Source organism: Desmodus rotundus, chromosome 2, assembly GCF_022682495.2.
Source record: "Desmodus rotundus isolate HL8 chromosome 2, HLdesRot8A.1, whole genome shotgun sequence".
In the NCBI taxonomy this organism is placed as follows: domain Eukaryota; kingdom Metazoa; phylum Chordata; class Mammalia; order Chiroptera; family Phyllostomidae; genus Desmodus; species Desmodus rotundus.
The window spans coordinates 106,855,493-106,877,346 of NC_071388.1; the positions used below are offsets into that span (position 1 = coordinate 106,855,493).

General features: G+C 47.5%; 1 protein-coding gene across 2 annotated transcripts in view; it reads left to right on the forward strand.

Annotated features, from left to right (window-relative positions):
* Nucleotides 1–4,018, forward strand: part of NUP210 (nucleoporin 210) — a 115,911-nt gene extending 111,893 nt beyond the window's left edge. For both annotated transcript variants that reach the window (XM_045185817.2, XM_053918524.2), the window contains exons 38-40: nt 1,187–1,282; nt 1,361–1,444; nt 2,656–4,018. In XM_045185817.2, coding sequence (XP_045041752.2) covers nt 1,187–1,282; nt 1,361–1,444; nt 2,656–2,756 — 281 coding nt within the window. In that variant the 3' untranslated portion in view covers nt 2,757–4,018. The remainder of the gene's footprint in view (nt 1–1,186; nt 1,283–1,360; nt 1,445–2,655) is intronic.
* Nucleotides 4,019–21,854: the final 17,836 nt, after the last annotated feature.

Genomic DNA, 21,854 nt, shown 5'->3' on the forward strand with positions numbered 1-21,854 from the left:
TTACCAGCCTATGCAATAATTAATATCATTAAGTTGTCTGCAGAAATTATGATTTCTGCTGGTCTTCCCCAACTAGAAGTTAAGTAAGTGAGTATAGCACTTAGTACAGAGCCTACCCCACATAGAGTTAGGGTGCTTAATAATGAGTGAATTTATTTATTTTGTCATCATGGGTCAGTACCTGTTGTGTGCCTGACCCTGTGCTGGACAGATGCCTAAGAAGCACTCCCACAACCTCTGCCTGCAATCCCCAATGAAGAGGCACAGATTCACAGCTGCAGAAAGAAAGGAATGACTCTAGAGATGTGGTTGAGATGGGTGCAACATACAGAGGGGTAGTTTCACCTCTGCTGGGAGGGGCTGCAGTTCCAATGGGCTGCTTCAGCTGGGTCCAGAAGGATGAGAGTGGGTGGGGACAGGGTGGTACAGTCAGAAAGCCCCTGGGGTGATGTGCAGGGTATGGGGCTGGGCCAGGGACCTGAAATGCCAGCCCAGGGACTTGGGTTTTTTCCTGAGGGGAGGGAAGTGACCTGGTCAGGCCTGGTTGGGAGTGGACTGAAGGGGCACGACCAGTGTCAGGAACACTTGAGGAGGCCACTGCATTCTTCCCGCTGAGCTTAGGACAGCCCAGTGAAGTAGAGGGAGGGGTCTTTGATAAGGGTTGGAGATGAGGCCTTGGCCATGCCAAGAAGGGTCCCAGAGGAAGAGAGGCTTTGGTGCAGAAGGTGCTGGGTATCCTTGACACACTCATCCTTACCTCTAAGAGCAGTGGGGTCACTGTACAATGCCTTGCCCCTGACCTCCACTTCTGTGGTCCGAACTCACAACCTGGCTTTTTCAACACTGCTTTTGAGGCAGTATGGCTGACTCCCAAGCAGCCTACACCCTCCATACTCCCCCAGATAAGTCTATTCTACCCTCTAGCTGAACTGTAAGGAAATGGAGCCTTCTTGCTGAGCAGTGTCGAGCCTTTCCATGAGGTGTCTCCTCCAAGGAAGCAGACTGTCAGGCAGTACAGGGTCAGATCAGGCAGAACAAGTGGAAGGTGGCAGAGTACTGAAGTGACAGCCCCATGGGACCAGACACTATCCCTGGCCTCAAGCAGGCCACCTCACGCTCTGTCCATGCACATGGACACGAAAGGACTCCATGTGGCATTTAGTAATTATATTTCCATTGATCACAGATGGAGCCAGCCTCTTCCAGCACTTCTTGGACTCCTACCAAGTCATGTTCTTCACACTTTTTGCCCTACTGGCTGGGACTGCTGTCATGATCATAGGTGAGGAGACTACATTGTGTCCCTTGGATTGCTTCCCCACCCTAGCTGTTCTTACCAGCCACATATTTGATCTTGCAGCTTATCACATGGTCTGTGCCCCCCGAGAGCTCAACTCACCGCCAGCTCTGTCCCACCGAGCCAGTCCTCAGCACAGCCCCCACTGTGAGTAGTCACCCTGAGCACAGCCAGGCAGAACTGGGAGGAAGAGGAGGAGCTTAGGGAAGAAGTGGTGGTCAAGGCCCTAAAACGAGGGCAGAGCTGGGAGCTGGTGGGAGGGAACCCCACAGCTCCAAGGCTGGTCCTGGCCCTGGGTCAGGAGAGCTCTCCCAAACAGACCCGTGCAGGGTAGAGGGACAGCAGCAGGGAGCTCTGGGCCTGGCTCGAGTCTCCTGGGTGACTGCAGTGGGCTCTAAGCTGGGACTGGGCTGGCTGACTCAGAGGCAAGGGTTCTGGGAGTCCTGATAAAAAAAATTGGAATGCCAAGGCCCATCCCTTGTAACAGTCCATTGTCTCTGGTGGCACCAAGGCCCTGGCAACTCTGTACAACTTCAGGGGTCACCTCTCTATATAAGTGGTATTCCCTGAAATGGTACCCAATATGCACAGCTGTACATAGCAGCCCTGTGTCTCCTTATTCCCATTCAAACATTCCCTCCCTACCTAAGAAATCCTTGAGCTGATGTCTACTGACTTTGGAGGGACGGGGGGCATGTCTAGGTTTTGAGTCCGTGAATTTTTTGGAAGAGGACACAGTTTTGTATAGATGCATTTTGTAGAGCAAGAAGTTCCCACGTGCAACCTGGATCCCTAGAATCATAGTCTTTTACCAGGTGCCTCTTAGGCTTGTGAACTTGCCCAATGAAAGATGTTTGACAGCTCACTTGCTTTGTAACTCGGGTATGTTAACCGTCTGTCCTCACAGAAGTCACCCTAACCACATCTCCACTATTCACCGCTCCCTGTTTGTTGGGTTCACACCGGAGCCTTTGCACTGTCTCCCCAATACTCCAGACCCTTCTGCACACCTTAGAGTCTTTGTTTATGCAGCTTTCTCTGCCCAAGAAGCTGTTTCTACCTAGTCGAATGGTCCCTTCCTTCATGCACCGTGGACCGGATGCTTCTCTGTCACCCTGAGACTCTCTGTATTTGAGTTCTGGGAGGTCAGGAGTCAAGCTCCAGAACTCTATTCATATCCAGCTGTTGCTCCTTCCCTCTTAGGGCCAGCTTAGCAAGCCCCCAGTAGATTCGTGTGTGGCCCAGAGATGCCTGGGGGCATACTTAGGAAAGCGCCTGGTAAACTTTGTTCAGAGGACTCTGAGGAATGCCCCTCCCTTTTGTGCTCTGTTGCTCACTTGTCTCTCTTTTCACCCTAGATTTTGCTGCTTCATCACTGATGCCTTGCAATGCTCTGCCTCCTGGTCGCAGAGCTAGTCCTCCCTCGGGGCTGTGGAGCCCTGCCTACACCTCCCACTAGTCGTCGCCCCTCTTGAGGCCCTGACACTCCTGTGGCTGCACAGAGGGGCAGCCTGCAGCGTCTAGCCTGGAGCTAGCTCCTGAGGCCTGAGCCTGACAGGCCCGCTCTCACTGAAGCCTCTGTTCTCATACATACTTAGTTAGGCTGTGCTCATTAGCTTATTCTTATCTATTGCAGTTTATTTTACTTCAGTCTTGCAAAGGCTCAGACTTTCTGACTCATTCCTTTATGCCTGGTTATCGAGGATTTCTGGACAATGCTTTAGTTTTCCTAGACTCTAAAATCACTCCCTTCTCAGGACTCTGAGCAGGCAGAGCTCTGTTTAGAAGTTGACTGTAGAAGATATTACTGCATTGGTCTCAGGGAAAGGACTTTTTAATTCCTTTTTCATTTGTGTGGGGTGTTTTCCCTGTGGAAACTACTTTTCCCCTAATCTGGCTCCTGCTCGAAAATGAGGAGTGTGAATGACAAGTGTCCCGTGCCTGCCCTGTCGCTGCACGAGAAGCCTCAGGACTGCAGCGACTGGGCCCCTGAGCCAGCTCAGCCTCACAAGATGTGAGACACTGCAGGAACTACCAGCCAGGCTGCTTTCCACCCCACTTGGGGCCACTGTGAATAGACTGCTGGCCTTTGGGGTTCTTTGTTTCCTAACCTGTGTAAACATCTCCTGGCTTCAGCCTCAGCCCTATGGGGACATCCCAGCTCTCTGTCAGCACAGGGACAGTGGAAGCATCATTAGGAAAACGTCCTTGTCTGTTCCTTAGGAGAAGCCTCTGTGTCCCACCCAAGCACAGAGACCCAGTGTTATTTGCCCCTTCTTTTGTACAACAGTCACACCTCAGCAGATCTGAGCCTCCTTGTTGCTGCAAATGGAAGATGCCTCCCTGCCCTCCAGGCAGCTTCCCAGCAGGTGCAGAGTCCAGCAGGGCCACTGAAGAGGCTGGGGAGAAGACAAGTGGGAAAAGACCTCCCTCCTTCCCAGTTCCTACTTTTTCAGCAACTGAGGCCTCCAACCGTCTGCCCTGTACCCTGGGGCCAGGCCTAGAGACATACCCCAGGGCCAGTCACACATGGATGCTGTGTGTGAGGTTTGGTTTGATTCTGAACTGCAGAGTGAATGCACTTCAGTCCTTTGGGGCTGGTCTGTATGATTTATTTTGATAAAGCTGGAGACAGGAAGAATTGTGCCTTGCATATTACTTGAGCTCAAACTGACGTATTTCAACTTGGTTTATTTAATAAAGCTCGATATAATTTCTTAAGAGGAGCATGATCATTGCTGGAATTGCATGAGTCCTGCCTAGAAGTTGCCCAGGCCCTGGTGACTGCTTCTGATGATGTGGATTTGGGGAGAAGGTCTGTTGTGCTGCCCTTGATCCTTCTGTACTACACCTCCCTCATCAGGCTGACCACTAAGGCCTTCCTCCCACCTCCAAAAGACTAGCCAGTGGCCAGGGCATGTGGCCATGGTATCTTCCCATAGCTGGCAGCCCAGGGTGCCCGTAGGTGCCTTCCCAGTAGGAGAACATGGCAGCCCTGCCCACACACCCACATGTTACCAAGTGTCAGCTCAGCCTACTCTCTCTGGTATCTTTCCCTCTGCCAGCCATTCCTCCCTGCCACTGTAGTTTCCACCCCCACTCTCCTTGAAGGTTGATCTTCCCAGGGTTACTAGCACCTCTGCTCAGCCAGTCCTCTCACTGACCTCTATAGTCTAAACACTTCCCCCCCTGACTCTCCCTGCCTTGTGGACGATTTCTCATCTGCTGCCCACCTCACCTCCCCAGACCCTCACCGTCTGTCTGTTGGATTGTTCGTGCCCTTCAGGACTGGTCCTCTGTCAGTCTTTCCTCACCCACCTCCCAACCCCCACTCGGCCCCCAGGACCCCCTTCTGCCTTCACAGAGCACTCACACAGGCTTCTGAGAGCCCTATGAGGCAGGTCACAGGCATGGGACCAGATGCTAAGAGAAATGACATAGCTGCCCAAGGTCATAGGCCACCCACAGGTGCCTCTGGTAGAGACCAGTTTTCCCCAATGTCACTTTGTCTTCCTCCTTAGGACCCAAACCCTGATTGCGAGCAGGGCAAAGAGCAGCCAGTGTATGCAGAAGCCAACATACCACTGTGTTTTGGGCACAGAATGTGGGCACAGAAATGGTCTCCTGGCCTCACTGTCCCTTCCCCTGGCTGAGCAGACCAGGTGGGGCTTCCATGGAACAAGGCCAGTACAGCCCCCAGTCACTGGGCCATCAAGACCATGGTGCCTGCATCCCAACACAGGAAGGCCTCCTTTGACACCCGGCGGCTTCATGATCAAGGTGGTTTTCATTCACAGCCAAAATGAATTCTTCAGATTCAATGGTAGCACCCAAATGTAAGCCCAGAAGTCCCGGCTCCCCTTGTTCTGTGCCCCCAGTCCTGAGGCCACACCACATGTCTAGTCACCTCCTGGCCAGCGCCTTTAGCCACCATGATACACTCGCCCCTATACTACTGAGGTCCCCTCCTCAGGCCCTCCTTGTCACATCCCCCTGTATCCAACCAGTCTCCAAGTTGCCATGAATCCATCCTCTCCTTGTCTCATCTGTCTGTCCTCCCATGGCCTACTTCTCAGTCCAGGGACCCTCCCTGAGGGATGAGGCCATAGCCTCCGTGCTGGCCTCCCTGCCTCAGCCTCTTCTCATCTTAGCTGTCTTATCCCCCCTGCCCTTCAGGTCTACCACAGCCCTGCCTGGGTGTTGCCCCTTCAGATATAACTGGCCTCCCAGCTCCTTTGTACACATTTGGTAAACTGCAGTTTCCCAAATAGTCTCTGCTCTCTTCGCCTCTGCTCTTTGTCCTCAGGTGGAAGCTGCCTTCCAGGCCCAACCCATCCTGCACACCTCCCACTCAGCTTTGAGATCAGGCAGAGCTTGGATCCACCCCTTCCCTCCTGTTCTAGTCTCTTCCCCTTTCTGGGCTTTGGTTTTCTCCTCTGTGAAATGGGCACAGTGCCTACAAAGTTACTGTGAAAATAAAATACCATGTGTGAAGCCTTCATTTGGGCAGTGGGTGGGTGAGTGGGGGTGTCTTCTGGAGGAGGTGGCAGGCAGGAGAGGGGGGAGGTGAGGAAGAGGCATTAGCACCCTGAGGAAAGCTCCATGGGGCGAGGAGGAGCCCAGCTCCCACACCAAGGGCCCTGGAGGACGGGGGATGCCTGGGTGCAGACTGACAGGGGGACAAGTGATAATTTCAGAACAGGTTAAGCCTTTGTCCTATGTGGCCTGCCCATGCTGGGAAGCTAAATGCAGAATCTAAAAGCCCCTGCAGGCACTGTCACTGCCCTGCTCCTGCTTTCCCTGACTGGAAACAGGAGGACGGACACTTTTCTCACGAGGATTCTGTGAGGACAAAATGAGCTAATTTAGAGCAGTCCCCAACCTTTTTGGCACCAGGGACGTCTTCATGGAAGAAAATTACTGCGAGAGGTGGAACTCAGGTGGTAATGTGAGGGAAGCTCGGCTAGCTCGCTTGTCTGCTGCTCATCTCCTGCTATGTGGGGTGGGGTGGGAGGAGGGACCCCAGAGCCCCTGAGCTAATTATAAACAGAGGTGGTGTAGGTGCTGTGTCCACATGTGCTGCTGTTGCTGTTGGTGGGGAAGCCGGCACACAGCCCATGAAGAGCCCTGTGTAGGACCGTTTGTTCACATAATAACGAAATGAAGAGGCAGCAGGTGAATGGGCAGGAGGGTGTTCCTCCAGCCCCCAGACCTCTGCTGCTATTCTCCTGCTGTGCTGCCATCATCTGACCCCTCTTCCCCTTCCCAGCTGGGACCTCCTTGAGTGTGAGAACAAGCCTGATTCATTTCTGTTCCCAGGACATGGGGCACAGAAAGACCTAGAAAGCATTCACCTGATGTCATGTATTCAGCACAGGTCCTGCACCAGTTATGTTTTGTGCCCTTGTGTCAGCTCCAACTCCTGACAACCCTAAATTAATGATGTCCTGTTCAACAGCCCTGCTCAGGACCCACTTGATCATCTTCCTGGTGGTCCAGGGTATCCCACAGAGGTCTCCTCTCACACCATGTTTCAGGTGAATTACTATTTTTTTCCTATCAGCCTTTACTGGCCATTTTTTGCATCCATATACAGTAATTGAAAACATGAAGGTGAGGATGATCTTAGCTTTGGTCTCTAATGACACATTTTTACTTTTGATGATCTTTTCTAATTTTTCCATTGTTGCCCTTTTGAATCTAAGACTTCTGTTTATTTCCTGGCTTCAGTCTCCTTTTGAGTTGATAACTGAACCAAGGTAAGCAAAATCTTTAATGACTCCATACAGACTGCACAGTTCACACTCCTCAGTAAATGTCAGCCTTGCTCTCAGGCAGTCCCTCTCAGTGACACAAGGTGGCTGCCAGGAGCCAGGTGTTACATCATATCCAGACATGGCAGCATTCATAAGAAGAGGAGCAGAGAGCCAAGCTCTCCCTGTCCCCACCCAAGTACTAAAGACTTCTTTCCTGGAAGGCTTCTTAGCAGACAGCTCCTATCACATCCACAGCTGGGGTTGGCTTTCACGGCCATTCCTATCCTGTGGCTGGTGAGGGCAATGGGATGGTTACGGTTATGTATGGTAATCCTTCAGGGTTGACTGGATGTCAGGATATCAGCTTCCTAAACTTTCAGCAAAAATAGAAAGGTCTCAGCACCTGCACCAGCACCTGTTGGTTTTCTCCCCTTTACCCATCTTGGATACTCTGGAGCCTGACAGAGTTGGATAACCAGACGCACAGGTGAGAGGTCTGGGCTTTCTTCTCCCCAGAGGTGACCACCATTTTAAATCACATTTTGGGATGGCAAGTGCACATGCTGCCAGAGGCAGCCAAAGCTTCCCAGACTTGAGTGCGACGCACAGCAGAGTTCAGCTTTCCATTCCCAAACTAACCAAGCACCTTTCGCTCCCTAATGGGTGCTGAAAAATGCTTTCAGCATCATTTAGTGCTAAACATATAGTACTGCATATGAATTTTTTCTTCTCCAGAATTCCTAAATTTGGCCAAAAATTAACTCTTTGTATCTGTCTCTCCCTCTGTGTGTATGTGTTGTGCATTCTGGAAACGTTATATCTCAAAATCTGATATACCAGCTAGGAAAGAGTCCAGAGCTGGGACATTCAGGATGGGTGGTGAAGGTCTAGTCTGATGGGAAATGCAAATCATTTTACTCTCTGGGCCATAGTAGCTCCCTCATTTGCAAAGTGGCCATCTTAACATCTGTCCTGCCCCCCACCCAGACTGGCTGCCAGAAGGAAGCAGGTCCAGTATTACCCAGCCCTCATCCTCCCTGCATGCATGCACTCTTGCACAGGACTCTTCAGTACTTCCCACCTGGGGCTGAGTATGTTCCCTACACACACCCCCACCCCCACGGAGGTTGGCTGTAGTTGTGTCACTTGCTTTGGCCAAAAGAATGTGGATGGAAGTCGCCTACATCATGTCAGTTAGGAGCCTAGGCTTCAAGAGGCCTCACGGATTTCCACTCACCCTTCTTGTGCTTCTGCCATTGACAATAAAAATAAAGCCCAAGTGGCTGCTGGCCCAAGGAGGAGGAAAGACACCCAAGACGGCCCTGAAATGGTCCTTGCCCATCCCAGATCAACTGACTGTGAGAATAAATGACGGTTGTTACAAAGCTCTGACTTTGGGGATGGTTTGTTTGGCAGCGTTATGCTGGCAGTAGGTGACAAGCATGATATAGATTCCTCTCTGTCTAAACCCTATTGAAGGCAAGTTTCCTGCCGCTTATCATGGAATCTGATTGACATAGCTGGGTGCTAGTATGAGACCGTCCCTTCAGCCTGTTCTTTCCTGGGCCTGCCGCACACCACTCCCTCAGCCCATCCTGCTGGGACAGGGTTTCCTGAGTGGCCCTAGCAGAGGCTGGAAGGGCACTGGGCACTCAGAGCCCAGGCCCGCACTCAGTCAACAGCCTCCTTGGAGGACAAACAGCACAGGAACGCTGCCTGATGCAGGGCCTTCCTGTCCCTGAGCTCCAGTTTCCTCCTTGGGGAGGGGCACTCTTGAGGCAGCTGTGAGGGTTGATGGAAATGTGGTTCTGAAAGACACCTTGCTCCATCAGACTGGGCCCCATACCCAAACTCAAACCATCCCTGCCCCAATCTCACCCTCAACTGCATCCCTCATGGTGGGGACAACACAAGGAAGGAGGTTTGTCGAATGAATACCAGCATGGGTCCCATGAAGGAGTAAATGATGGTAGGTTTTCCTCCATCATGGCTAGTTTCTGAGCTTTGGGGCAGTGAGAGGAGGAGTGGGTTCATTTCACCCCAAATGCCCGTGGGCCAGAGAAGGCTGTCACAACCTGCCCCCAGCAGCCTGGAGCCATGGAAGCCACCTGGATCAGGGCCACTGGAAGACAGCTCTGCAGAGTAGCCCCCAGCTCCCGCAGCCAGACATGGTGCCCTGGGGCCAGTGTGGACTGTGAGAAGAGCCCTTGTAGCAGGGTGATCAAACATGGAAGCTGGCGTTTACTGCACTACTCTACGAGGCACATGCTGAGCACTTTCCAATCTCTAGTTTGCTTCATCCTTGTCTCAGTCCTACAAGGTAGGTACAACTATTTACAGATAGGGAAACAGGTATGCAAGGATAAGTCACCCTTCTGGCATCACACAATTGGCAAATGCCAGAACCAGGATCTGGATCCATGTGGACTGGTGGCAGTGTTTTATGGTCCACAGCAATTCTTGCCCCTGCCCACCTGGAACGTATGGCTGGGGCACACAGCCTGGAGAAGAAGGCTGTCTCATGGGTCATTTTTCATAAGGAAAACAAACTTTATGTAGAAAAGTATAAAGAATGATATAACAACCCCCCCATCCCTATTCAGCGCGGGCACATGTTAGCATGTTGTTTCAGGCTTCCAGGCTAGAGCAATGGTGCTGTTGTTGTTGTTGTTGTTTTTTTTTAAACAGCATACACACACAAAATACAAATATGACTTAAGTTGCATTCAACCTCTGCCTTCCATCCCTTCACCTCCCTTCTTGGAGTCAACTACCTTTATAAATTTGCATTATATCCTTCCAAAGCAACTTTTGTTGTTAATAATAAGCATCCAATAAATAATACTTTTTGCATGTACTTGTGTACTGTGCTCACATTCAGCACCTCGCTTTTGAGGGAGTTCAGAACAAGTCACCCCAAGATGTGCCTCAGTGGTATGCAATTGTTTTGAGCTAAAGGCAATTTTAGCTTCAGGCTCAAGAGAAACCTCTGCCCCACCTTTTAACTACCTAGAATAACTTAAATTAGGGGCCTTGCCCATAGTAAGAGATTAACAGCAATATCATTTTTGACCCACCTATAGGGCAGGGAAACTTCTATTTACTAAACATCTGTTCCTTTTATCATCCAGCAATGACCCTTTGAAGCCCCCAAGGTGCATTACTTCATCCTTAGCTCAGGATGTCTTGCACACCCATGTTCCCTTTACGTCTCTGAACCTCTCCTGCATGTGTGGTCTCCGATTCTCTCATGTATAGTCACATAATGCATATATATTACATTTGGTTATTTTCTCTTGCTAATTTGTCTGATATCCACCTCATTATTAGACCAGCTGGAAGAAACTTGAGGGGAGAGGAAAGTTTGTTCCTCACTCACACTTTTTTGTCTTAGGTGTCCTGTACTATTCCATCAGATAGCTTCAGTATGACTTAATTCTTCATTCTCCTGTCATTGGACAGAAGGTTGTTTCAGATTTTTGCTGTACTGAACAGTGCTGTGGTGAATGTTCGTGCACAAGGCTCCATGGGCTGAGGGGCCAGAGTTTCTCTGGGCTGGATATTAAAGAACGCAGTTTCTGGGGCGTAGTCTGTGCCCCTCATCGGTTTGGCTAGATAGTGCTGAATTATTTTCCAAAACATTATGCCGATTTTCATACCCATCAGCTGGAAATGAGAGAGTCTGTCTCCCCTATCCTTGCCAACACAAAATAATGTCATCCGTCTACAGTAGTGTCCCCCGTATCCTAGGGGGCTCTGTTCCAACACCCCCAGTGGATGGCTTATTTCAAAAGTGTGTCAATCTAGACGCACAGAAACAATGGACACGGCTTATGGCAAAAATAAATCTTTTCCTAAAATGTTATGTGCCTGGGGCGTGACTACCCACCATGACCTGCCCAGTTAGGAATTTATGATAAGATCACCCTGCGAGTTACTTTCCAGAGAACCTTTTTTTTTCATCCATACATGTACGTTTCCCAACTGACCATGTGGGTGCGTCAACAAGTCACTGTCAGCGTATCGCTCTGAGATTAACTCTAAAGGAGATGCTCTACATCTACAATTTTAACAGCAAACAAAGTGAGCAAGCTTAGTTAAAGAGTGAGAAAAAGGAAGAAAGCAAAACCCGAGACTGTGGTTTTGGTGACCATCTATTATTTTGTTAAGTTTTATGTTATGTGTAATTAATAAATAAAATTCTGTGGAGGATTTCACTGGATGCCTATCAGGTGACCACTTTCATCCAGGCGGTATTTACTGAAAGAAAAATAACACAATTTATAAAAACCAGGAAAATAGAATCTGAAAGACACATTGCTTCCCTGCTTTAAGGCACAACAGTCCTAGGGCAGCAGGCACTCCCTTCCTCTAGGTCCTTCTCCACAGAGGCAAAGAGAAGTGGCCAGTGAGGCTGGTAGACAGGGCCCAGGCACCTAAAACTCCTGCCTCTGCTACTTACCAGTGGATGACTTTGACCTTGGATACCTCACATCACCTCTCTGAGCCTCAGATGCCCTGCCTACAAAATGTTATCATAACAGGACCTCCTCTGTAGGTTTGCTTTGTGGGTTTAATTAGCTCCTATGTTGAAAGCCCTCAGCATGCAAGGGGTTGGAGGTGGAGACAGAGACCTGGAGTGCATGACTGCACCTAGAAAGCTCCAGCTGCCAGGCGGGAACAAACTTCAGTGGGGACAATTCTGGTTTTCTGGAGACTTCAAAAATCCAGCTTTGATGGTAAAAACTTCCACTTTATAAATAAGGGTAATAAAATTCAAGTTTTAAAAAATGTGAAAAACAACCTGTGTGGGACAAAGAAATCTGTCCTCAGGCTACCAGTTTTCGATCTTTGAATTTCATCATAAATGGTAAAATTCTGGCACTTGAGTCTGTACACCCCATTCATGCAGCCCTGGCAGACAACGTTGTTGACCACTCCCCACACTCTTTGCTGCTCAAACAGGATTCTGACTCAAAATCCCTTACAACCCAGCACTCTAGAAAGCCACAGCCATTCAGCTAGTGTTGGCAGAGAAGGAGAAGCCCATTACCCTTAATCTACTGATGCGGACTCCGGCCCGCAGGGTCTGTGTGTTGTGGCTGTGACAAACAAATGCACAGGGACTACAGAGTCCTGTGGAGAAAAGGGATGGCATGGCCACTCTCTGAGTGAGAGAGAGCGCCCGACCCCTGCCTGGACAGGATTTTATTGATTTTCTGGGTACATTACATGAGGATGGTCCTCATTTACTATGCACAGGTTCACTGTCAGTGATTACCTTCTACACATAACAAAGGAAAGAATGTTGCTAATTACTTCAAAGAGAAGGATGTTGCAGATCAAGGGGGAAAATGGTTGAACTGGTTACACTTGTCCATGGGAGGTTTAGCACAGATTTAGGAAGTTACTTTAGAGATATGCAGTAAACATTTGCTGCCTCAATTCAGGGTGAGGGAGTTTAGCAAAAGCAAGCCTCATAGCAGCCTAGGTACAATGCAGGCCTGATTCCTCGTGGAAGAACCTATCCTTGGGCGTGTGTCCTGTGTGCCGACCTCACTCCCTGTCGGTTTTCCAAATCAGGGGCTGGGCTACATTCCCCAAGGCATGCAGAATGGTCCCCTATAGTCTACTCCAAACCCCTCATTTTAGAGATGGTTTTACTCACCCATAATCAAAGATGTGAAGCTATCATTTTTTCTCTAGCAACATATAGAGAAAGAGGTAGAGGGGGTGGTAGTTAAAGATACGGTGTATGCTAGAGGGTTTTACCCATTCAAAGTTATAGGTTTGGGGCAGAAGCATCTTAAAATGCAGAAGAAGCAGGCAACTACTTCCCCAACCACCTGTTTCTACTTCCCCCAGAGTCTCAGAAACAGCGGAGAAGGGAATTTTGTGGGGGTTGTGTTTGACGTGTAAATGTAGTCATTTCATTGTGTTTTCAGGAACCATTGAAATGACATTTTCCATTCATATGAGGGAGTGGAATGGGGACTCATTGTCTAAATCAGAAGAAAATTATTAAGTGCTATTTCTTGGGCACCAGAGATGGAGGCAGATTCATGTCTGTTGCCGAGTTGATCATTTTGTTTCCTAAGCCAGGAAAATTGAGTTCCTGTTATCACCTCCAAGGGATGCTGGTACCCTTTGTCAGTGCCCCTTCTTGCCATGCATTTATTCTCCAACCATTTATGAGCTCAAGGTATGTGCTGGCAGGGTGGGGGCAGAGAGATGAGCCAAATGGAGAGGCAGAGTGGGAGACAGATAGTCTCAAAGGACCTTCGTTGGGATGGGAGGGGCTGAAGCCTAGGAGAAGGGACTGTTCCTAGGAGGAGATGAGTCAGAGCCAGGCCTGGAACAATGGGAATGTCAGGGAAAGGGCAGGTTTGGGCCCAAGGTCAGAAACTTCTAACCTCATGTGGAGGCAGTGTTGAGCAGTGAGAAAGAACGGGTAGTGGCCTGGGTTCAAATCTTCACACCTTTGGAACAAAGTTATGGCATATTGTGCTGGGCGTAAAAAGCCCCGGGGTCCCTGTACTAAGGGGATGACAGGAGGTCCTGATCTTGGACGCCTCAGATCACTACACTCAAACTGCAGGCTTCCTGTCTCTGCACTCTTACAACATTCTCCAAGGGAACACGTGCCGGGTGTGGTGTTCTGATGCAGCACAGCCAGAGTCTCAGTCAGCAAAGCTGATTCTTCTCAATCTCATGGGACTCTTTTCATATTTTGAATTATAAAATGGATAAAACCTACTTAATAAAATTTCACATAATTTCAGGTTCTGAGTGGGCTATTTGATAATTAAAACCTATTTAATCAAATCATGTCATAAAATATTCTAATTAGTTGAGCCTCAGTGTATTTTATCTTGTCAAATGTTTAATGTGTTTTATTTTCTATTAATAAAAGTATATCTTTAAACATAGGGTGAAAATTATAGATGTCAACGTAGAAAGGCAGTGGGAGGATATAAGCTTGCCCAAGTTCTTTGAAGAAGCACTTGTAAACCTCTCCTGTAGGTACAGGGAGCCATGGGTGGGGCTTGAGTGGGAGTGCGGCATGACTGGAGATGGGGCAGAAGGGATATATCCTGAGGCTAAACGTGTGTGTTGGCGGAACCCCTTTTAGTGTTAACCAATAGAATGACTGGTCTGTCCGAAGGGAGTGAACAGGCTGAATTTAGAGAAAATGTGTGTCCTCCCCCTTCTCTGTCCTTTGTCCTTTAACCAGGCTCTCACAGGCTTCTGCCTATAGTCCTGCTAGTCCCTTCCCCTCCCCTCAGTATCATCTGTGGCCCTGATCAGGCCTCCGCAGCTCCAAGGAGCTGAGAACCAGGGAAGGAGCGGACTGAAGGCCTGAGCCCAGCCTGCCCACCAACACTGAGCCCTCAAGGAACACCCTCTCCCCTCGAGGGGGTGTCCTCTCCTTGGCAGCAGGGAGAGAGACATCAGAGGCCACAGCTTAGCTGAGCTGGGTATGACAGCAGGGAAGACCCTCTACAACCTGCAGCCCAACTTAGTCAACATGCACAGTGAGGGTCTGAAGGACACAGCAAGCAGCCCCTGTCTGTCCCTGCTTGACTACGGACATCTGAGAGACTGACAGGAGCAGGCCCACAGAGAGCACTCATCACCAGGAAACACTCAGCTCAAGGAGGGGGCTCCTAACACTGGACCCCTGAATTATGCCTGCCCACTCGTCATGGCAGTACTACACCCCTCTGTCCATCTCTTCACCCCACTGGTCATGCTACTCATTGCCCCTCCCACCATCAAATCTCTTCTACCCTGGGGATGCCCCCTCTCAGCCCCTGGCAAATCTGTTTGTTCTTCCCTTTGTCTCTTCTCCCTTCTCCACCGCCTGGTTTCTCAATCAGGGACAGATGTCTCACCTCTTTTACAATTTCTCTTCTCCCTGTCCTCCTCCTGCACCCCTCCTCTTCTTCCTCTCTCCTTCTCATGCAATACTCTACAATCTGGCTACTCAAACTCTGGTCCTCAGATCAGCAGCATGGGCCTAGAAATGCAGACTCTCAGGCTCCACCCCAGACTAGCTGGAACAGAGCCTGCATTTCAACAAGACCCCCGTGTGACTTGTATGCACTTTTCTAATTACAGAGTAATCTGAGTTAATTGAAGTAGAAAATATAGACAAGCAAGAAGAAAAGAAACATTACCTCCTGCTGAGTGTTAACTCTGTTTTAGATTTGCTGTTCTTTCTTTTAAGACTTTTTCTTATATACATACACACACAAAGGTCTTCTTGCAGAAATGTCATCAAGCTGCAGAGATTTTATAACCTACATTCTTCATGTATGTAACTATAGCATGGGCATCGTGCCATGAAAATGAGTATTGGTCTATATCCATTAGCTCTTCATTAATTTACACATACATTCAACAAATATTGAGTGCTTAATGTGTGCCATGCATGATGCTAGGATCTGTGTTTATACTCGGAAACAAAAATAGATCAATTCCTACATTTGTGGAGCTTACAGTCCAATTGGGCAAAAAGATAAACACTGATAGAGTGTCTCTGACAAATATAACAGGCTCCTAGAAGACCCATATTATTGGGGGATTATTTGATCTGGTCAAAGAGGGAGGATGGGAAGTGATGATTGGGCTGAGGATTGGAAGAGTGATTGGTAGCTAACCACCTAAGCAGGCAAGGAGATAGTGATCCAGGCAGTAGGAACAGTGAGTGCAAAGGCTGTAAGAGGGAGAGAATGTGACTATTGTGGCTGATGGGCAGAGAGCAGGGGGACAATGGTGCAAGAGGCCAGCTGACTAGCATAGATGTAGCATAGGTCACTAACACAGTCCCTAGTGAATGGGCACTTACCTTTTTTTTTTAAGTATATTTTATTGATTATGCTATTACAGTTGTCCCATTTTTTTCTCCCCTTTATTCCCTTCCACCCTGCACCACACCTCTCACCAGCACCCCCCTCCCCTTTTAGTTTATGTCCTTGGGTCATACATATAAGTTCTTTGGCTTCCCCATTTCCTATACTATACTCAACCTCCCCCTGTCTATTTTTTACATACAATTTATGATTCTTATTCCCTTTACCTTTCCCCCAATTCTCTCCCTTCCCCCTCCCCGCTGATAACTCTTCATGTGATCTCCATTTCTGTAATTGTGTTCCTGTTCTTCCATTTGTTTGCTTAGTTTTTTATTTTTTAGGTTCAGTTGTTGATAGTTGTGAGTTTGTTGTCAATTTACTCTTCATATTTTTTATCATCTTATTTTTCTTAAATAAGTTCCTTTAATATTTCATGTAATAATGTCTTGGTGATGATGAACTCCTTTAACCTGACCTTATCTGGGAAGCACTTTATCTGCCCTTCCATTCTAAATGATAGCTTTGCTGGATAGAGTAATCTTGGATGTAGGTCCTTGCCTTTCATGACTTGGAATACTTCTTTCCAGCCCCTCTTTGCCTGCAAGGTTTCTTTTGAGAAATCAGCTGATGGTTATGGGCACTCCTTTATAGGTTACTGTCTCCTTTCCTCTTCCTTCCTTTAAGATTCTCTCCTGATCTTTAATCTTGGGTGATACAATTATGATGTGCCTTGGTGTGTGCTTCCTTGGGTCCTACATCTTTGGGACTCTGAGCTTCCTGGACTTCCTGAAAGTCTACTTTTGCCTGATTAGGGAAGTTCTCCTTCATTATTTGTTCAAATTAGTTTTCAATTTCTTGCTCTTCCTCTTCTCCTTCTGGCACTCCTATGATTCAGATATTGGAACATTTAAAGTTGTCCTGGAGGTTCCTAAGTCTCTCCTCATTGTTTTGAATTCTTGTTTCTTCATTCTGTTCTGGTTGAATGTTTCTTTCTTCATTCTGCTCCAAATTGTTGATTTGAGTGCTGGTTTTCTTCCCATCACTGTTGGTCCCCTGTATATTTTGCTTTATTTCACTTTTCACAGCCCTCACTTTTTCCTCTATTTTGAAACAATACTCAACCATTTCTGTGAGCATCCTGATTACCAGTGTTTTGAGCTCTGTATCTGATAGGTGGACTATCACTTCATTTTGCTTAGTTCTGTTTTTGGAGCTTTGATCTGTTCTTTCATTTGGGCCACATTTTCTTGTCTCAGGGTGCCTGTTATGTAGTAAGGGGTGGAGCCTTAGGTATTCACCAGGGTGGGGCAATCCATGTCTCTGTGTTGTAGCACTGTATGTGGGGGATGGTCCGAGAGGGAACAATGCTGCTTGCTCTGCTCTTGGCCAGTTTTCAGTCACTTACCCCACTACCCATAAGCAAATTGGACCCCTCTGTTGCTGATTCCCAAGTGGGTGGTTTTGTGTACATTCTAGCACCCTCTGGGTCTCTCCAATGAACTCTCCTGTGAGGCTGGGAGTTTCTTCTGCCACCACAAGCCCCCCAGGTTTTTACAGCCAGAGGTTTTGAGGCTTTCTTTTCTTGCACTGGACGCCTGGGTTGCACAGTCTGTCTTGCACAAAAATGTGGTACCACCTGGTCTGCGAGCTGCTGCCTGGCCATATCTCCTCTCTGCCTCAGCTGTCCATCTCCATCCCTCCTACTGGTCTGAATGAATGTTTCTTCTTTAACTCCTTCATTGTCAGACTTCCATAAAGTTTGATTTTTCTGGCAATTCTGGTTATTTTTGTTTGTTTGTTTTTCAATTTGTTGTTGTCCTCCTTTTGGTTGTGTGAGGAGGCACAGTGTGTCTACCTATGCCTCCATCTTGGCCAGAAGTCCATGGCACTTATCTTATTTTCAGTGTTTTAGCGTCATAAACAACACTGGATGAGCATCCTCATGCATACAACTCTGTGTACTTGTCTGATTATTTCCTTTTAACAACTTCCTAGATACAGGCATTTGCTTTCGTCTGTGTGGATCTTGAGAAATACTGAGCCCAAATCCCAAACTGGATTTAATTTCCTGGAAGTCTCCTTGAACCAGCCACCCCAACTCTGGGTGTCCTTGCTCTAGTCACACCAGAGGAGCTAACTCCAGTTGGCCACAGACAGCTTGGGATGCAGACCAAAGTTCTGCTCAGGACAGAAATAACAAGAGCAACTGAGGTTCCCTGCTGATGGTTCTTTGCTGACGGGAGCTGAAGTTCCCTTGTAATCCTGAACTTGTCTCATCTTCTCAACTCAGCCTGCACTGGGCATTGGACACTGGGCACTGGGGACCTGAAAGTCCTCTGACCCAGATCTCCCAGTCCAATGTGGAGACAGCCCAGGCTTAGACTAGGGCCAGAGTGGGAGCAGTCCTGAGGAAGCTTGAAGGAAGCCCCAGCCTGGTGTAAGAAAGGGAATGGTCAGGAAGATCTACCTGGAAGAGAAGACACTTGCTTAGTGACCTTGATGGAATAATAAAAGGTTTCTCTGATGGACAAGAAAAAGAGGGAGGGATTCCCAAGCAGAAGGGACAGCACCTACAAAAGTGACCAAAGAGAGGGCACGGAGCTGTGTGTGATAGGTGGTGGTGGCAAGGAAGGGCATGGCTAAGGTGAAGAGATGGTTGAGGTTATGTGAGTGGTCAGGGTTTCTGTGGGTCTGTTAACATTTAAATGAGTAAAGTGAGAGATTGAACCAGATCACTGTTTTCTACATGCAGGCTCTGGGGGTAGAGGCTTGAATTCAAATCCTGACTCCACTTCTAATGAGCTACCTAATAGTAGTACCTCCATCATTAGGCTGATTTGGGATGAAATAACTTAATACAAAATACTGGAAAGAGGTCCTGGTATATAAAAGGCCAACTGGAGACCAAGGAAGGGCCACCTACCTCTCTGATCCTTGGTTCCCCCAGCTGTGGTATGGACAAAATGAAACCTCTATTGCAGAGGCACTTTTATTTATTTATTTAATTAATTTTAATTTTTAATTTTTTTATTTTTAGAGAGAGGGGAAGGCTGTAAGAGAGGGAAAAAACATCAATGTAAGGAAGAAACATCGATCAATTGGCTCTTGTTCATGCCCTGATCTGGAAAGAAACCCAGGCATGTGCCCTGACCAGGAATCAAACTGGCAACCTTTCATTTTGTGGGATGACACGCAACCAACTGAGCCACACTGATCAAGGCTTGCAGGAGCACTATTAGACAGATATTTAACAACATCCAACAAATATGCATGTGAGTGGACTCAGACAGACTCAGCCTCTCCTATGGAGCTGACTTTGTAGTGGGAGATGTGGAAAACTCATAAATAGAAAAGATTGTTTCAGAGATAGTGTTAAGTGCCATGAGAAACATAAAACAGGATCATAGGAGAGAGAATAATAGCGGTGGTGGGGATACTGCTTCAGTCTGACGGTCAGGAAAAACTTTACTGCAGTGGCAACATTTGAGTTGAGCAACATTTCAGTGTCAAAGAATCAGCAAAGGGGAGGGGGCAGGAAGTATGTTCCAGCTGAAGGAACAGCACATGCCAAGGCCCTGAGGTGGGAATGCTGTTGGTAATTGTGAAACAGCAAGAGGGCAGTGTGGCTGAAGTAGGGTTGGCAGATATAGCAAATAAAAATATATTTCAAATGTTCTCAAAAGAACATTTTGAAATGTTTGTTGCCAGAGGGGAGGGGAGTTGGTGGATGGGTGAAAAAGGGGAAGGGATTACAAAGTACAAACTGGTTGTTAACAAAAAGCCACGGGGATGTAAAGTACAACATAGGCAATACAGTCCATAAAATTGTAATAACTATGCATGGTGTCAGATGGGTAACTGGATTTATTGGGTTGATCACTTCATGAGTTAATAAATGTCTAACTCTAACAGAACTACTGAATTCTATTGCTCTGGGTTCTATTGCCCACCAGTGATAAGAACTGTGACTCCCAATGCAAGAGTCTTATGAAAAAGAAAGGAACTATTTATTCAAAAGTTGTACAGGTTTAGAATAATGTCAGAATCCTGCCATTAAATCCCATGCCCTTTAGAAACAAAAAACACTCCAAAACACACGGTCCTGCTTCCCCTTGCCAAACTAGGACAGTCAGAGGTACTGTCTCCCAGGGAAAGAAATAGAAGCCTGTAGCATAGCTGGGCAGATTCCTGTCTGTATTCTGGCTTCTTTCAGTGGTCCATGCTAGGCTAGGCTCCTGCTTTTAATCCAAAACCACATTCTCCTGGTGGGCCAGTGGGTGTCCTTCTGCATCCTTTCAAACCACATGTTAAAGACCCCACATGGCTGCTGCCTCCTGCTGTTCTGCTCCTTTCTAAGCTGCATGGTCAAGAGAGGTAGAGAGTGCGTGCCTCTCATGGCTCACCTACTCTTCTTTCCACATGGTCCAGAACTCCCGCATGGCTGCCATGCTTGTGTTTAAATCCTAGGGCAGACCTTCCTCCTAACCCCATTCCCTAACAGTTGTTTGTATGAAAAATAATTAATAAATAATAATACAAGACTAAACTTGTTTTCATGTACTCACAACTGTAAACATATTTTTGCCCTACCCTGTATATATAGGGTATCCAGTTAAATTTCTGAAATTAAAATTTTAGCTAAAGAGTGAATACTTTTTTAGTGTAACTATGTCCCAAATGTTGCGTGGGACATACTTATGCTAAAAAAAAAAAAGATTCATTGTTTAGCTGACATTTCAATATAAATGGGCATCCTCTATTTTATCTGGGAAACCTAGGCTAAAGAGGAGGGAAGGCAAAGGTTGGGGAAATTAGTTAGCAACAGGGCAGATGCTTCACAGGCCTCAAGGGGCAGATGAATTTTATTCTAAGAGTCACAGACAACAGTGGCTAAGGCCACCAACTTCCAGCCTGGTCCAGGTGCTGACTGGGTGGGCATTCTTTGCTTAATGGGAGAAATCCTATCAGGGACCCCAGAAGAAGTATTTGAGTCTCCCATGTTATGAAGAGCCCTCCAAAAGATGACTCATCCCAAGTAACAGACAAGAAAGCTGGGGCTGTGGCAAGCTCTCAGGAGGTGAAAACATCCTTTAACAGAAATGAGAAGGAGGGGAGGCAGATGGAGGTAGTATGTGAGTGATGTTAAAATTAGAACAACTGTGTTCTCTTAATTAGAAGTACATTCAGTGCCACATGAATCTGTAATGGGCTTCCTTGCAGACTTCTGGAAGGGAAGAGGTCTAGGTCAGCTGTGTAAATATACATGAGCTAGGGGCATGGGATGCAGGATGGCTCACTCCCAAAAGAGGTATAGCAGGGAGGTCTGGATGCAAATTCCCGCTCTGCCACTAATGATAGGTGAATTTCTGGGACGTCAGCCCTGTTCTGCCCCTCTCAACTTCGATTTCCCCCATGTGTACAGGAGGGAACCTGCTCTGCAGGAGATGGATAAAAGAATCAAGTTCAGGACAGGATACCAAGAGATGAGGGCTAAAGGGAGGTGATGACTCTGAGCTGCCCCTTGGGTAGAATCAGGGCCCTGCATGTGGGCTCTGCTGACTTTATTCTGTGAAGTGCTTGTTGAATGAAAGAATGAATGAATGAATGAATGAACGAATGAACCAACCAACAACCAACCAACCAAAATGGCCTCTTTGGCAAACTCCTGCCTTTTTGTGGCCGGGGCTATTCTAAGACTTATGCTAGGCCTCACAATATGCTAGGTTCTATTTTGGCATATCCACACCACATCACATCAAACATATGAGAAGGCACACATATGCCTCATTAAATAGAATTTATATATAACCACACAGGAGCTGAGCTGAATGCAATCAACTACTTGTCTAATGTTATGTTCTATGGACATTTAACTAAACATTTATTCATTTTGACATATTGTGTTTTTTTCCTCCCTCCCCCACTTCCCATCTCAAACATCTTCAT